A 19,524-nucleotide genomic window follows, 5' to 3' on the forward strand; every position below is an offset into this window, starting at 1 on the left:
TAACAGAATAAGTCCCCATTACAAACCACTGAAATGTACTGGCTTTGATTGCTGAGAATTGATGGTTAATGATTACATTATGTTTAGCATTACTGTCATTGTGCAGAGGATAAATACATAGCTAATGAAAATTAACCAGAAGAGCAAATAATCCTAAATAAATGTATAAATGTGTATGTGAAATTGAGCGTTATGGCATATTGTGATACATGTTCAATGCAAATGTAAATATAGAACAATCAACAACCAGAACAAATCAGTAGGCAGAAAATCATTAGGCAGAAATGTGGAAAATATGAAGATATAAAAAATATGCTAAATATTATTGTGAATAATCAGGGTACTTGAATGATTTCAAGGGTATGTGTAGTGGAAACCATTAGAACTTCTGTGAAGGTTTCTTTTTTAACTGCATCATTACAAACATACACACTCACACACACACACACACACATCTGAAAATGACCGTGAAGCAGAGAGAGCAGCATCGATCCTCAGGATATCCTCTGATAAGACAGCTTAAAGACACACACACACACACACACACACACACACACACACACACACACACACACACACACACACACACACACACACACACACACACACACACACACACACACACACACACACACACACACACACACACACACACACACACACACACACACACACACCATGCACAGTTCATAAGCCACTCATGCAGACACACATGGTTATGCAACCTTGATCAATCTGAGTCATGTACAGAATATGCACACACACACACACACACACACACACACACACACACACACACACACACACACACACACACACACACACACACACACACACACACACACACACATTGGCACTTGTGGTTTATGAGGACTCTCCATACGCATAATGCATTTTATACAGTTAAAACTATTTATAATATGGCCTTAACTCACTCCTACCCCTAAACCAACAACAAGAAGCAAAATTTAAATGTCAAATGACCCTATTAAGTATGATTTTTAAGCATTTTGAATTGCAAGAACACAAGGGATATCCTCAAAAAACACTTAGTAGTGTACTAGGTCATACCTTTGTCATTATACAAATATCTGTCCTTGTAAACCAGTATACACACACACACATGCAAACCGCACACTATACCACAATAGCCTTTTCCTCCTGTGCATTGTTCCTGCTATCAGCTCCAAAGTGCAGTGCATTATGGGCAGATTTCACTGTGAACCTTTGTATGCTGACAGTGCATAATAGAGGCCTTAACAGAGGTCATGACATGTTCCTTGCGGTTGACTTATAACATAGGTCATTACCACATGACCTACACATGTCAGCTGTGTCGCTTCACTTCCATTCATAAACTCTCCCGCTTGGCCACTGTGTCCACTGGATGAGCACTTCAGAGTCCTGTCAGGGTATTTTTGGCCCGCTGTCTTTCTAAATGATCCTCTTCTCACATACTGCTTTTCATTAACTATAAGCATGTGATTTTGGACACACCATCAGTGATTGGGCGACATAATATTAGTGGGTGGAGTCTACATGATTGATGCAGGGCTAATTATCTGGAGGTGGAGCCTAGACTGTAAAAATGATCTGCATTTTGTGATTTTTAAAACATTTATTTATGATTTTAATGTGCATCATGGGACTTTGATCATTCCTCCAACAACTTTTGATGTTAAAAAGTTTGAAAAAAATATTATCATTCACATTTGTAAAAGTTTGAAGTGTTAAATTGTCTCTGTTGGTGTTGTAAATTATTGTAAAAACACTTAACCAAGTACTTTTTCAGTTATTTTACTGACTTATTTTTTCACTATATATTATTTCTTATGCACCACCTGACAAAAGTCTAGTCGCCAATCTAAATTTTATGAACAACAAATAATAACTGGACTTCTAGTTGATCATTTGGTATCAGAGGTGGCTTATTTGAAAGGCAAAGACCTTTAAATTTCGCTGATTTGACCAAAATAAAATATGATCATGCCTTGATTTTAATTATTGAATTAGGACAGAGTCAAAAGTCTTGTCACTGAACAGAAATAATGATCTTAGTATGATCTTTGGCATGGATTTCAGCACATACTCTAAAATCAAATCTGCAATGATTTAATACAGTTGCAGTCAGAATTATCAGCCCTCCTGTTACATTTTTACACTATATATTCTTTCCCCCAATTTCTGTCTAACGAAGAGATTTTTTCAACACATTTCTAAACATAACAGTTTTAATAACTCATTTCTAATAATAACTGATTTATTTCATCTTTGTCATGATGACAGCACATAATATTAGACTAGATATTCTTTAAGACACTTCTACACAGCTTAAAGTGACATTTAAAGGCTTTACTAGGGTAATTAGTCAATGTTTGACAATTTTCTGCACAGAAATACCCAAAAATGTCCACATACTCTCTATGGCTCTATTTAACTTGCTTCTCATTTGTTAAAACACACACACATGCGTGGCCCCGGATGGAAACACATTGCTCCGCAAGGCCACGACGCCTGAGTCCCGATGGACAGAAATCGAGAGAGAGCTTCCTTTCTGTCGCAGGCACAGGCAGAAATAGGTGAAGTTTGGACTGCTGGGAATGAATGAAGTGGCAAGGGAAGAGCGAGAGCTCAAACACGTCATTACAGACGTCACCAAAACTCCCTGATCTCAAACAGCCATGAAGATGACTGGAGAAAACGTGCAAACAGATTCACGCATCCAGATACACGCACACATACAGACATACAGTACAGTACATACACACTCAGGTCTGTTTTTAGTGACATCCCACAGGATTCCATTGTTTTTATAATGTACAAACAGCATTTTATATACATATACACACATATACATGCATGCTGGGAGTAGCTGAAGGTAACAAATGTGATGTTAATCATCCTAAATAATCATTTTGGATCATATGCATAGTTAAAGTCAGAATTATTAGATGAAATATAAATTATTCAAAATAATACTTCACAAGTGCGGTTTAATAGAGATTTTTTCAACATATAATATTTTTAATAACTAATTTCTAGTAATGCATTTCTTTTGTCTTTTTTTGCCATGATGGCTGCACATATTATTTTACTAGTTACATTGTGAGATACAATATTCAGCTTAAAGTGACATTTAAGGGTGTAAATAGATTCTTTAGGCAAGTTAAAGTAGGTTAATTGGACACAACATTGGACAACAGTGGCTTGCTCAGTAGTTAATCAAAGATAATCCTTTACTAAGGGGTTATTAAAATAGACTTTAAATAAAAACATTGATAAAGTGCTTTTATTAGAGCCAAACTTAAACAAATAAGACTTTCTCCAGAAGAAAAAATATATTAGGAAATAATATAGCAGTGGCTCAGTGCTTTGCACTGTCGCCTCAAAGCAAGAAGGTCACTTGTTTGAGTCCTAGCTGGGCCAGCTGGCGTTTCTGTGTGGAGTTTGCATGTTCTCGCTGTGTTGGTGTGGGTTTCCTCTGGGTGCTCCGGTTTCCCACACAATTTAAACATACAGTATGCGCTAAAGGTGAATTGAATAAACTAAACTGTCTGTAGTGTATGAGGGTGAATGAGTGTGTATGGGTGTTTCCCAACACTGCGTTGCAGCTTGAAGGAAATCCGCTGCTCAAAACCTATGCTGGAATGGTTGGCGGTTCATTCCGCTGTGGCGACCTATGAAATAGAGACTAAGTCGAAGGAAAATGAATGGATGAATATTCAATTTTCCTTGCTTGGTTAAACATCACTTGGGAAATAATTGAAAAAGAATTCAAATTTCCCCGGAGGGCTAGTCATTTTGCCTTCAAGTACACACTGTAAAACATTTGTTGCTGCCTTTAATTGTTAAAGTTGCATCAAATGTCAACTTACATTGAATTGACTTTAACCATCAAGTTTGTATATTTGTAAAATTTGTATAACTTAAAAAAGTCATGTTGAAACCTGTTTGACTGACCAAAATAAGTTAAAGCAGCATAAAAACCTTTTGTCATGATCACATTATTTATGTACCAAGTCCCTAATTTTAAAAATAATGTATATGTAAAAATGTGATATATCAACTAAATACTAACTCTGTAATAAGGACAGCATACGCACTGTAAACTTTATTAAACTGGGGTTGCCACAGCGGTATGAACTGCCAACTATTCCAGCATATGTTTTATGCAGCTGATGCCCCTCCAGCCACAACTCAGCACTGGGAAACATCTATAAACACTCATTCACACACATATACTATGGACAGTTTAGCATACCCAACTGACCTCTAGTGCATGTGTTTGGACTGAAAACAGGAGCACCCGGGGGAAACCCACACCAACACGGGGAGAACAAGCAAACTCCACACAGAAATGCCAACTGGCCCAACCGGGACTCGAACCAATGACCTTCTTGCTGTGAGGTGATCGTGCTACCGACTGCACCACCATAATGCCTGTTTGAGTTGTTAAAATAAGTTAAAGGAACTTAAAAACATGTTGTCATGACTTTTCATTCATATTGTTTTTTAAGGTTTCTAGATGTTTTGCTATGTATTAGTCATAATTTGAAACATCATTAAAATAGTAACACTTTGCAATAAGGGACAGAATACAGACTGCAATACATTAGATTAGACTTTAATAAATATTTCAGTATTTCTTAAAAGATTTTCATTGTTAGGTCATGCTCATGCTCGTGTACTCTCTGTAGTTATCCACGTTTTGAAGTCTGACCCAGGATTCAACTTGACGTTTGAAGCCAGTTCAATGTAATGCAAGTTGAAATAACAATCATTCATTCATTTTCCTTCAGCTTTGTCCCTGATAATCAGGGGTTGCCACAGCGGAATGAACCGACAACTACTCCAGCATATGTTTTACGCAGTGGATGCCCTCCCAGCCGCATCCCAGTATTGGGAAACATCCAAAACTCTCGCATTCACGCACACACTCATACTCTACGGCCAATTTTATTTACACAATTCACCTGCAGCACATGTCTTTAGACTGTGGCGGAGCACCCAGAAGAAACCCACACCAACACAGGGAGAGCATGCAAACTCAGAAACTGATCCAACTGGGACTCGAACCACCAACCTTGTTGCTATGGGGCGACCACTGAGCCACCAAGCAGCTCGTTAAACGAACATTTAAAGCGATTTTGATGTAACTAAAACATTTTTACAGCGTATCAGAATATATTGCTATGAACATTAACTAAGATTAATAAATGCTTCAGAAGAATCTTTGCTTGCTGGTTTACACCATGTAGTTAAATAATGCTAACGAAGGACACCTTACTAATGAACCTCAAAACCAAATCAGTAACAATTTCCAGGAAGGTCCAAATAGTTCACTTTGGTTAATGCATTAACTTTCATGAAGCAATACCTTTATTAATGTAAAGACCATTCAATAAAAGATCAGCTCATATTTAGTTTAAATAAATAGTAATAGTTTAGTTTAAATAAATTAATAAATACTATTTTGCTGATATTAAATAATATCTGCCATTGAAGTATTTCATTTTATTGTAGTGTGACCCTGCTGTGAAACCCTATTGTAAAGAACTATCAATAAAATATGATTCATTATATAATCAGATCAATAACAGCTCACTATAGTTAATGCACTACGTTAACACTATTATTATCTGCTCCAGCACTTTTAAATATTTGCAATAATACATGATAATAATAAAGGCCCAGTCTATAATTAGCTCATTAGATATTGATTTTGGGATATACATAAAGTACTAGAGAAATTAATAATCGTTAGAATTATTTTGAATTATTCATGTAGTAACTAATATAACCAAATGAAACCTTTAATGTTAAACGTTACATACTTCGTTTACCTTTTTTCATCATAATTGCTATTTTATATAGCAGAATTATTACATGGAACTAAATGAGTTGCAGATGCACCTCTGAAATGGCATCATCCTCCAGGAAGTGACATCCTTTTGGTGGGAAAACATGTTTCTGCTGAATTCCACAAGCGTATGAATGTCTTGTTGATGTTAGAGAGATCAAAGGAGTCGTGATGACGTGATGATGTCAAACACAGGTCACTCACTCGCTCATTTACATCACGCTCATTTCCATTAATACTGATTAATCAGAGATACACAAGCTCACGGCTCCAAAACTTCAACCCAAAAACGTAAACATGACAGATTCTGCTTTGCATGCACAGACGTTTTCAGACTGTGACGTTATTTTCATGACAATTAAGCACAAATTCACCTCTGATTTTCATTACCGTAATGCGGAAAATTACCTTGTCGTTATCCTTATGCTTCTAAATGCTTTGTGTTTCCATTATTGAAATGCATAATAGGTATAAATATATATATAGTTATAAATGCATATAGCTTTTACTGGGTTTATTTGAACTAAAAAGGCCACTAAATTAATATTACTATGATGGATAACTTTTTTAACCACATAAAAGTAATGAGAAAGACACATCTTGCTAAATTCACAGGTAAAATTTGCAATTGAATTAAAAATTAATGTCAAAAGAGGGAAAAATAAGGTTCATTATATATAAATGTTAAGTAAATATCAATTTAAATGAATTTTATATGTAAAATTGTAGAAGAAATATGGATAATTACTATAAAAATAACATCCTAAGGTTAATAAATTAGTAATACCATAAAAAAGACAGGTAAATATAATTATTTTTGTGGCCTTTTTACATTTTTTTCCATACCTAAACTTGTAACATGCATAAATAAATAATATAATAAATAAATAAATAATAAATAAACCTTAATGCAGTTAGTTAAGCAAACAAAACAATATATACACTAAGATAAGGCAAATAGATATAGATGTATTAATAAAAAAACATATTCCTGTCCTTTGATTTCTGTGTGAAACTATGCTTTTCTTCAGGTTTCATCATCTTCAGATCCATCAGCTCAAGTTCAGTTATCACACACACACGCACGCATAGACACGCACGCACACACGCATATAAAGTGCAGCATATAAATAAACTGACCTGAGATCCTCGGGCGCCTCTTTTGTTGTCCCATTCTTGCTGTGGGAGCATCTGTGGGCAAACACACAGGATAATAGGAGTCACACACACTGAGAGACGCGGCAGCACATGTTCATTCACCACACACTACTCAACATCTAATGAAGCTACACGCTCTGTCTCGCTCACTACAAACACAGCACAGACAGAGGGAGAGAGAGAGAGAGACTAGAGGGAAGGAGGGAGCATTAGTACTCATGGGATTCCTCTCTCTCTCTCAGTCAAAATGCAAAAATGGCAATATGAATAATAAAAAATATGCACGAATTAGCTGTTTACAGTATTTTGTCATTCATATTTTTATTTATTTTTTAATTTTCCTCATTTATTTCTGCTTTTAAATTGCATTATGAGATGTGGATCTTCCTTGCAATAATTAGTAACCTTAAACAGTAGGAAAAAGTGACTTTTCTGAACATTTTTAATAGTTTAAAGTGAATTATTGTGTCGGTTGGTGTTGTAAATTACGCTACAAAAGCCTTGAAATAAACTGCCAGTGCATTTTCTGTCATCTTGCAGACTTATTTCTCTAGATATCATTATTTCTATTATTTAAACCTACTAAAATTACACTAAAAGTCAACATCAAAAGTTGACAGAGCAGAGATCAACATCCCATAATGCAATTCTACAGCCAATTTTGTTTACCCAATTGACCTATAGCGCATGTGTTTGAACTGCGGAGGAAACCAGAGCACCCGGAGAAAACCCAAGCCAACACAGAAATGCCAAGTGGAAAACGTGGGACTCAAATCAGCACCTTTCTTGCTGTGAGGCGACAGTGCTACCCACTGAGCCACTGTACCACCCTGAATTAACTTTATTCATTCATTCATTTTCTTTTCAGCTTAGTCCCTTTATTAGTCTGTGGTAGCCACAGCGGAATGAATCGCCAACTTATCCAGCATATGTTTTAAGCAGTGGATGCCCTTCCAGAAGCAATCCATCACTGGGAAAGTAGTAACTTCATATCAATGACAAATCAAAAATGAGTTGGTCCTCAGTACAGATGATATTATTATAACACCACTTTAATTCAAAGAGTCCATATCATTCATTACATTATAATGCTTTTACTCCACACTAAGCCTTTAAATATGCTTTTAAAAGAAGTAGCACATCTTGACTATGCTTATCTTTTGGGACTGTCCCATTTTTTGTTCCTTTCTGGACTAATGTATTAGATTTCATTCATAATATATGTGCATTTAATTGTGCTAGAGACCCTTGAGTAGCTCTGTTAGGACTTAAAGGGGTAGTTCACACACCACACACAAAATTTAATTTACTCACCCTCAAGTATTTTCAACCCTTTGAGATTCTTTCTTCTGTTGAACGTAAAGGAAGAAATTTCCATAGTAGGAAAAACAAATGTCATGGAAGTTGTTTTCAACATTTTTCAAAATATCTTCTTTTGTGCTCAACATAAGAAAGAAACTTAAACAGGTTCGAAACTAGCAAAGGGTGAGTAAATGACGACAAATTAACATTTTAAAATGAACTAACACTTTAAAACAGACTAAATAAAAAGTAAGAAAGCAGAATACTGTTTGCTGAAGCAAAAAAAAAAAAAGAGAGAGAGCATTACAATTAAATGTCTCGGGAGAAAGCCACTGACTCTAGAGGAATGGTTAAAGACAGTGAAGGAAATGGAAAAAATCACATATCGTCTAAGACTCAGAATGAGTGTGTGTGATGAGCAATGGGATCCTTTAGCAGAAGAACTAGGTGAGATATGAGGAAGACGTTTAGACAGTTCTTCCTTCCCTCTTCCTAAAGTGTTTTTGGCTGGTTCATTCTGTCAACCTTTTATTTGATCCCATTCAAAGCTGTTGTTCTGAGTTCAGTGGTTGGTTTTTTCCCCTTATTTTCTTATTGAACTGTGAAATGCAACAGTGCTACTCAGTTGTGTACTATAGTTAAAACTCTGTGCATTTGTGCGTGAAGTTACATGATGGGTTAATAAAACATAAGTCAAATGAATTCCATTCAGAATTGATTTTAAGTCATGCAATGTTTTCAGCAAAAAAATAAATAAATGATAATAATAATAATAAAATCAGCACATGATTTTCAACTCAAAACTATTTTTTATCATTCAAATGTTTTTAAACTTGCCTACCTCCTTCAAGAAAAAATAGCAAGTCAAATCTGCTGTAATGATGCTACATGCTCTTTCTTACTCACTACAAATACAACTGAGAGAGAAAAGGAGACATTTAAAGCAACTTCATTAAATAATTCAAACTTTACAAACCAAAACATCTTTCACTGAGAAAATTCATGCAATCATGTCATTTTTCTCAGCAAAAAAAAACAAAACAAAACAAAACAACAACAGTACATCATTTTCCTAACAAAGCAAAACTACAAATCTCTTGCCTAATTTTTTCATCAGTAAGTACAAAGGAAAATCTTCTTTTGATTATTTTCCTTTAAAATCAATTCAACTTGGTCTGACACCAAATCTTCTGCACTCTAATCAAATTAATTCAAATTTTTTTAGTTGAATCAAGTGAACTTTTTTAGTAATCTTAACTTAAATCAATCAAACTGACTAAAAATATTAGGTTAAACTTTGTGTAATTTTTTTGAAACCTGATTAACTTATTAAAATAAGTTAAAGCATCATAAACACATTTGTTGTCTTGTCAAGGGCATCCGCTGCCTAAACATACGCCGGAATAGTTGGTGGTTCATTCCTCTGTGGTGACCCCTGGTAAGTGAAGTTTATTTATAACTAATTTCGAGAGGATCACATGCTCATGATTGCTTGCGGCTTGTCCTGCATTATCCAATTAATGATTTACCAATCAGACGATTCCTAAGCCACTATAAATGCCCTGGGTTTCATACCACAGCCATCTTCGTTTTGAAGAATCCCTCCTTTCACCCCTACTCCTCCTCCTTTCCTAGATGGGTGGCACGGTGGCCCAGTGGTTAGCACTGTTGCCTCACAGCAAGAACGTCTTTGGTTCCAGTCATTACCAAGCCAGCTGACGTTTCTGTGCGGAGTTTACACGTTCTCCCCGTGCTCACGTGGGTTTCCCCTGGGCCCCCCGGTTTCCTCCCACCCTCCAAAAACATGCAACTTCAGTTAATTGACTAGTCCACATCAGCACCACAGACATGCACTTAGTAAGTAGTTATCTCTTAAGAGCAATCACTGTATGATCATTAGCTACTACAGCAGGGGAGTTCTCCAAATCTACCTGAGCTCAAACTCTCCCTCTCGCATTACAACAGGAGGGAGCCTCAGGCTTGAGGAACTTCTGATCTTAGGGCTCTCTTCCGGGACAGCATGCTAAACAAGCTTTATAATCAATCATCAGCTAAGTGTGAACTCTTGAAATAAGGGACTAAGCTGAAGGAAAATGAATGAGATGACAGTGACTTTGTAAAAGCTGGTTTACAGTGTTTTTTTTTCAGTGATTTTGTTGCGTTAAATATTGTTGAATAAAGACAAACATATAAAATCTCTCTGTCCTCCCTCACACACTTTGTGTTTTGCTCAGTGACACACGCTCATAATTCAATTTCACAGTCAGTCTGCCTTTACTCGCTGCTCTTCACCGCTTAACAGCTTCTCGATGGCTGTAAACTTTACACACTCTAATTAACAGACAGGAGGAGGCCAAAACACAGGCTTGGTTTGCGCTCATAAAAACGCGACGCTCTCAGTTTGAGCAGAAGAGGTCGGAGGAGTGCGGGACGCCCTTTCAACCCTGCCGAAATAGCCTGAGGACGCCAGCCTGGGAAAGTGGACCTTTATAAATAAAATGCAGCTACTTGGAGGAATATTTTCCTTTGGTTTGAAGGGAGAGGAAGCCAAACAAATGGCATTCTGACTGGGATTATTGTATACGGCGGGACAGGCTGTAACTCAGGGGACTTGCTTCCCCTTGACGGTCCTGTCAGCTCGCTGGGACACATTGTGACCTGGCATTGCATAAAATACAGGAGTATTTACAGCGTGTGGATGGTTAATAACTAATAGTTTGTTTCCCAGGTTGAGGGACACAGTACTGCACTGTAAAACATCTGTAAATGGACAGTTTTCTGTATTTTGTGATTCATGGTTGTTTTTTTCCACTTATTTATGCTTTTATGCACCCCAAAATTGCATTATGAGGTGTTGATCATTCCTCCAAAAGCTTTTGATGTTTAAAAAATTTACTTTTATAAACATTTTAACCCTACAGTCATGTTCCCATCTCACCCCTTACTTTAGTGTTGCTGGTCTAAATTGACCGGTCTGTTTTTACTGCTTTTAAATTAGCACCAAAAACATTTTTCACCACTAAATTTTTAATCAACTTTATTTAACTGGGAACATTGTCTTAAAGTAGTGTTTAACATGAATTTATAGAATTAGATATAAAATAACTGCAGTGAATATACAAATAGGCACTGAAAATGTAATGCAAATTGAACAACAGATGACAGAAATCAAAATAGTTTGCTTTATTACCAATAAACAGCTTGCTAAAATAACTATCACAGCGTCTGACCAAAGAAATAGAAATTTTTACTTATTTGATTGTTTTTTAACCAGCAAAACACCAACAAACTGTATCCTTTCCTGTGTATTGAGTGCTCAAACTTTCATTTAGTCCTTTAGTTGCACTATACTAGTGTATTAATGTAGGGACTAGTGAATGAGGGTATAGACGGTGATTAAGGACACAGCACTAGCACTAGTTATACTCTGGCCATTTTTGAGTGAGATGCTAGTGGTCTAATCCAATGAAAACATTTATGCTAACCTAAGCTAAAAGTGCTGCTAGACCCAGAGATTGGTATGAATTTGTACAGTCTGATGAGTGAATGTAGTCTGGATACCCATTCACCGGGACAGGGAACACCACAAAGCTGATTAAAACACTCAAAATTCAATGAAAGAGCTGATCATAACTTCAATATGTTTTAGTGCAGTGGTTCTCAAACTGTGGTACGTGTACCACTAGTGGTACGCAGGCTTCTTTCTAGTGGTACACAGAGGAATGAAATATGCCACACACATGTGACAATGTCACACATTTCAAAATTTACCAAAAATTATGTATATAATATGCCATATATGACATAAAGTTTATATTTCTGAGGTAGATTGCCACGATTTTTTAACTGTGCAGAGTTGTAGCTGCTTTACTGGGCCTACTACGCCATTGTATTTCAGTACTACTCATTTTGGTGATACTTGGAGAGACACATTTTTCTGAGGTGGTACTTGATGAAAAAAGTTTGAGAATCACTGTTTTAGTGCATAATGTGGAAGATATAATAAGGTCTCAAGGTAATCGGATATAAAACACAATATTTATGAGTGTTTTCAGTTGTAAATCGGTCAGATTTGACCCAAACACGACAGGAAGGTTAATAGTTTGAAGTGCTATATTGTCTGGGTTGGTGTTGTAAATTACAGTATGAATCCCTGATAATAAGCTGTCAGTACATTATCTGTTATTTTACAAACTTAGTTCAATATCTTGCCTCAAACTACTAAAATGTGAATAAAAGTCACTTTGTTAAACTGTACAGTTGAATTTTTAACATCAAAAGTCGACAGAGCAGAGATGACACTCTCATAAATACCATAAATAAGCGGTAAACACTTGATGATCAGAAAAAAGTACTTGACAAATACAGAACCTGTTATTTAATAGACATTTTCATTGTGCAAAAGATAAAAGGCAGGAAAAGTTCACATCTGATGCATGCATGATTTGTCAGGGAATTAATGAAATATCTGATGTATTTTAATAAGGGCTCAGTTACTTTGCTTTAAGCCACATTCAAATGTAAAATCGCCTCACAGCAATTCGGTCGCTGGTTTGAGTCTGGTCACTAGGCATTTCTGTGTGGAGTTTGCATGTTCTCTTCGTGTTTGGTGCTCCGGCTAAATTGGCTATAGTGCATGTGACTAAAAGAGCATTCACTGTGTAAAACATATGCTGGATACATTGGTGGTTCATTCCACTGTGGCGGCCCCTGATTAATAAAGGGTCTGAATGAATGAATAAATGAATGAACTCAATATTGTAATGCATCACTTTCTAAAGTAACTTTCCCCAACACGGTTAATAATGTTCAGTGAACACTGTGACAAATGGTTGGCTCGTTATTAGTTAATGTATTAATCAAAGTGCTTTTCTTTGCTCATTTGAAGCAAACAGCATGAAATGTGATTATCATTTACAGCACAAGAGTCTACTTTTGAAAGTTCTCTTCCTGTCTTTCGCATAACAGCATGATATTTAGACAGGCTGGAAATGGTTCTGTCATTAACTCAGTCTCGGTGTCAATCAGAGGAATCTCGGCCGCGTTACATAATGTTACATAAAGTCTCTCTGGACCAAGGTCAAGCTGAGCTTTAGGAAACCGCTGACTGTCATTCATGACTTTGCCATCATGCATTCATTCAGTTCTGCCGTCTCCTTCACCGGCTCTCAAGACACCATTTATATTCCAGTTATACATCCAGTTATAGTTAATGCATTACTATTAACAGCTCAATAAACTACTAATTAGCTGCTTATTAATAGTTATTTAGGTAGTAGTTGGGGTTAGTTAGGATTAGGGATGTGGAATAATGATAAATAAACAGGTAGTGTCTTAATAATAGATATTAGCCAGGAGCTGATAGTGTGAGTTGTGACTGAAAAAAGTGGATCGGTGCATCTCTAATGGACAGAAATTAATAGCAACAGCTCAATAAACTACTAGTTAGCGGCTTATTAATAGTTATTCAGGTAGTAGTTGGGGTTAGTTAGGATTAGGGATGTGGAATATCTATAAATAAACAGCTAATATCGTATTAATAGGCAGTAATAGCCAGAAGCTGATGGTGTGAATTGTGACTGAAAAAAGTGGATCGGTGCATCTCTAATGGACACAAATAAATATCAACAGCTCAATAAACTACTAATTAGCTGCTTATTAATGGTTATACAGGTAGTAGTTGGGTTTAGTTAGGATTAGGGATGTGGAATAACTGTAAATAAACAGCTTATATCTTAATAATAGGCAGTAGACAATAGTCAGAAGCTAATAATGTGAATTGTGACTGAAAAAGTGGATGGGTGCATCTCTAATGAACACAAATTAATAGCAACATCTCAATAAAAGCTCAAATTAGCTGCTTATTAATAGTTTTTAAGGTAGTAGTTGGGGTTAGTTGGGATTAGGGATGTAGAATAACTATAAATAAACAGCTAATATCTTATTAATAGGCAGCATGTAATAGCCAGCAGCTAATAATGTGAATTGTGACTGAAAAAGTGGATCGGTGCATCTCTATTGAACACAAATTAATATCAACAACTCAATAAAAGCTCGATAAACTACTATTAAGCTGCTTATTAATAGCTATTCAGGTAGTAGTTGGGGTTAGTTAGGATTAGGGATGAAGAATAACTATAAATAAACTGCTAATATCTTAATAATAGGCAGTAGATAATAGCCAGAAGCTTATGGTGTAAGTTGTGACTGAAAAGAGTGGATCGGTGCATCTCTAATGGATACAAATTAATATCAACAGCTCAATAATACTGTAGCTCAATAAACTACTGATTAGCTGCTTATTAATAGTTACTAAGGTAGTAGTTGGGGTTAGTTAGGATTAGGGATGTGGAATAGTTATAAACAAACAGCTAATATCTTAATAATAGACAGGTAATAGCCAGAAGCTCATAGTGTGAGTTGAAAAAAGTGGATCGGTGCATCTCTAATGAACACAAATATTTATGTTCCCGATACAAAAGCGCCTCTCGCTCGAGAGGTTTGTCTCGGGGCAGCGTCACTAACGAGCCGTGTTAATGAGCTCTCTCTGATTCACATTAAGAAGCGAGCTGTGGTTTGTGTGAGTGAAAGGGTGAATGGAGGAGAAGCAGTCGTGACAGAGCCGCAGTTCTCCGAGGAGTAAGTGACAGATGAGGCAATCCTCATAATAAGGCACATGATGCAGCAGAGCTTTAATATTGCATGAGCAGCAGCGGCAGCAGCAGCACACACACTCGCTCTGCACATTCACACTCAACAGAATATTCTCCATCAATGAAACGCAGCCATGACCTGATACATGCGTGCAGTGTATGAGTGAAGTACAGCAGGGAATCTGTTTGCTGCCCTAATTATGTTTTATTTCTGGCTTTGTTTTTATTTAAAACATTAATGTTTTCGCTACTTTAACATTAGATTATAAAATTGACTGTAACTGACTTCAAATAAATACTAATAAATAATTAGTGTTTTTAGATATGAAATATTATTATTATCATTATTACTATTATAACTATTTTTAAATAACAAAAACATACCTTTAAATTTTAGGCATTTGTATTTAATACTACTACTACTACTAATAATAATAATAATAGTTATAATAATAACAACAACAAGAACAACAATATTAAACATAAAATAATTTAATGACAATAACAATAATAATGCCACAAATAATAATAATAATACATTTATTATTTTTTATCCTCATCATCATCATTACTAAATGTATTATTTATTAAAACTTTATTATTATTATTAATAATATATTTTTTCTTATTATTATTATTAATAATGATAATAATAATAAAAAACAAAACAAACATTAAAATTGTTGGTATTTGCATTTAATGATAATGATGATGATGATGATGATGATAATAATAATAATAATAATAATACGTGCATTATTATTATTAATAATAATAATGATATTAATATTATTAATAATAATATTATTATTTTTGTTGTTATAATCAACATCATCCCCATCATTATTAAATAATACTACATTTACTATTATTATTATTAATATTATTAATATTAGTAGTAGTCGTAGTAGTAATATTTTTATTATTAAATAACAAAAACACCTTGAAATTTTAGGTTAAAAAATATAAAAATTAAACAAAACTCAATACATATTTCTAAAACAAACAAAAAATACCTACAAACATTTGTCTAGTTTTAATATAAATATTTAGAATAGAATACTACATAATGTAAATTATTTATTATTATTTATCATTTAATATAAAAACGTTAAATATATTTGATGGCACTAAATTATATTTTAAATATCATATTTTTACTAAACATAAAAATAATTTGATAAATATGTGTGGAATTACATGAATCAAACCATTTAAACAACAATGCAGCAGACAAAGCAAAAGTCTAACAATATTATATTCAAAAACAGTAAGATATTATTAAAAAATGAACACTTGAAACTTTTAACTATGGAATAAGTTAATATGACCGCACTGTAGAAGCATGCTAAAACCTGTGCATGTGACAAAATGTTCCTCAAACTCTTATATCAAAGCAGCGGTGCATTACTGTGGTGTCTGATTCAGGTGTGTGTGAGTGTGTGTGAGGCTCATGATCTTCCTCAGCTGCATCTCTCAGCCATTACAGCCCTAATGCGCTTTTAATAATGTAGAGACTGTGGGTGAGCTGAAATCACACAGCCCAGCGCTACATTACTGCACGCTTATTTCACAATGATTCATTCATATCCAGCGTCTGCCACACACACACATACACACACATTACATACAGACATAAGCACATGCGTACACAAACACACACACAGACTGATTTGTACTGTATATGCACACACATGTGCATGCACAAACAGGTTGACATGTCTATGCGTACACACAAACACATACACCTCCTCATACATGCATACACATACATAGGGACATGCATATACACACATACACATGCATACACACAAATAGACACAGATATACCCACTCACATACTTATACACACATATGCACATGAATGTACATGTACACACACACACACACACACATACACATAGGCACATGTACACACACACACACACACACACACACATATATGCACACCCACAAAAACACATACACACGCACACCATCATACATGCATGCACACACACACAGAGGCATAAGCACAAACAAACAGTATACACACACACACACACACACATAAATACATGCACACACAAAAACACACACATGCACACACTCCCACACACACATGGACACCCATACACGCACACCATCATAAATGCATGCACACACATAAGCACAGAGAGCATATGCACACACATACAGTACACACACATACATGCATGCATGCACACACAAATCTACACACACATGTACTCTCACACACACATAAACACACATATGCACATGCACACCCGCACACACACATATAGACATATACAGAACACACACACATGCACACACACATACACACATGCACACACACATAATGATACATATATGCAGACCTACAAAAGCACATATACACTCACACATACACAAACAAATAAACACATACACACCTGCACACACATACACACCATCATTCATGCATGCACACACATACACACAGATGCATATGCGTGCACATACAGTACACACACACGCACGCTCACACACGCATAAACACATATGCACATGCCCAGACACAGACACACACACGCATGCACGCACGCACGCGCACGCACACACACACACACACACACACACACACACACACACACACACACACACACACACACACACACACACAATAAACTTAAGTAATATTAATGAACTGAGGAAGTGTCTGCTGATGAGCATGAGTTCACCTGTAGTGTAGTATAAGCGCAGTAAATGCAGTGGTTATTTGTGCATCCGCCTGTGAGAATCATCCGTGTGCAGAGAACAGTGCAAAGTGAAAAGTCTGGTCTGTGCAATGAAAAATGAATCATGGCCTCCAACCACTGCAGCCTCCACACGCCAGCCTGCGCTCCATTCAGCACAAATGACTCTAACTTTTTAATAAGGCTGGAGTTTTAGTCAACGATGCTCTTTTTTCCCACTTTCTGCCTGTTTTAATTGGTTTCATGCATCGGTGATGCTGTTCTCGTCCTGCAGGGGGCGCAGTGACTAAATCATAACGCTGCAAAACACTTCTACAGGCAAACAGTAAGAGGAGAGCGGTGCATAGCTTTTGACCACTCTCACATATATTAATTATTATTCACTTCAAATTACAGGGGGGACTGTGCGGGTTTGACCTCCCAAAATAACACTCCATCCCTGCTTAAAGGGATAGTTCACCCAAAAGTGAAAATGCACTCTCTATTTGCTCAACATTGAGTGTTTCTAAGTCTTTAAGAGTTTCTCTCTTCTGTTGAACACAAAAACCTGTAACCATTGCCTTTAATAGCAGGAAAAGCAAACACTATGGAAGTTAATGGTTATAATTTTTCAGCATCTTTCAAAGTATCTTCATTTTAGTGCTTAAAAGGAAAAAATCATTAAAGTTTGAAACAAGTAAAGGGTAAATAAGTAATGACAGAATTGGAATTTTTGGATGAACTGTCCCTTTTATGATGTCAATGCAAGATAGTTTGAACTCATTGGTATCTCAATGATTTATAATATTAAAATAACAAATGAATGCAAAAATAACTCCCCTAAATCTACATATAGCCTAAAATTAAAGTAAAACATGATGCATATTTTAATAGATGCTTAAAAACTAAAACTTAATCTTTAAAAGAGTAAGCGCAATCTTTCATGATCATTTATTTATTGATCAAACATTAGACCAATTAATTACTGGAGGAAATAACATCTCTCCTGGACCAGGGACACAATATTTCGTGATTTTATATCCAAAATAGTTCAAGAGTTTACACTTAGATATGCTTGACATTAATAGCTGATTTGACATGCTGTCCCGGGAGAAAACCCTGAGCTCAGAGATAATTGAGCCTAAGGTCGAGATCAGGTAGGTCTCGAGAGCTCCCCCTGGAAAAGGGAGGAAAAGGAGGAGATGGTGTGGAAGGGGGATTCTTCCAAAATGAAAAGAAGGCAGTAGGGTGAAATGGGTCTATTTATAGTAAGCGTGGATCAATCTAATTGGATTATCACTGATTAGGGATCAGAGGTCATCCGTGCTCAATCATATCACTTGCTCCTCTCGAAATTAGTTTATAAAACTTCACATAATCAAGAAACCTGCTTGTTGAAATGTTACACAAATGTTTACTGTATCAGAAAATCCACTCATTATCACTCAAAACGCTGAAAGCTTCAATAAGCCTGATTGATAAACGAGAAGCAAATGAAGTAAATAAATCACAACCTACTGAAATAGCTGACCCACAACATAACTACTACAATTAATTTACAAACCAAACGTTCCTTGACAATAATTTTGAAAGATATGTTAACAAATAGAACATAAATTCACATCACAACAGTAAATAATCTGACAAATCTAGAAAATAAAGCAAGAAAATATGCAAGAAAAAAGAAATAAGACTCATCTTTGATGATATATTGACTTCATTGCACATAATATCTTGTTGGATCGCCACAAACTATTAATCAATATACATATTATGTTCCTAATTCATCATTGTAATGATCAGATGATTTAAATAAAGATATATTACATTTATTTAGATTTATCCACACAACATC

The 19,524-nt window shown here is 35.6% G+C and overlaps 1 protein-coding gene across 27 annotated transcripts in view; it reads right to left on the reverse strand.

Moving 5' to 3' along the window:
- Window positions 1-19,524, reverse strand: part of pde3a (phosphodiesterase 3A, cGMP-inhibited) — a 176,992-nt gene that overhangs the window by 53,637 nt on the left and 103,831 nt on the right. For all 27 annotated transcript variants that reach the window (XR_015482407.1, XR_015482406.1, XR_015482404.1 and 24 more), the window contains exon 2: window positions 7,001-7,051. Coding sequence is in view for 8 of the 27 variants with exons in the window: in XM_087247807.1 (XP_087103933.1) it covers window positions 7,001-7,051 (51 nt within the window). In the remaining 19 variants the exon portion in view is untranslated. The remainder of the gene's footprint in view (window positions 1-7,000; window positions 7,052-19,524) is intronic.

This window comes from Danio rerio, chromosome 4, assembly GCF_052040795.2.
Source record: "Danio rerio strain M-AB ecotype USA chromosome 4, GRCz13ab, whole genome shotgun sequence".
Classification (NCBI taxonomy): Eukaryota; Metazoa; Chordata; class Actinopteri; order Cypriniformes; family Danionidae; genus Danio; species Danio rerio.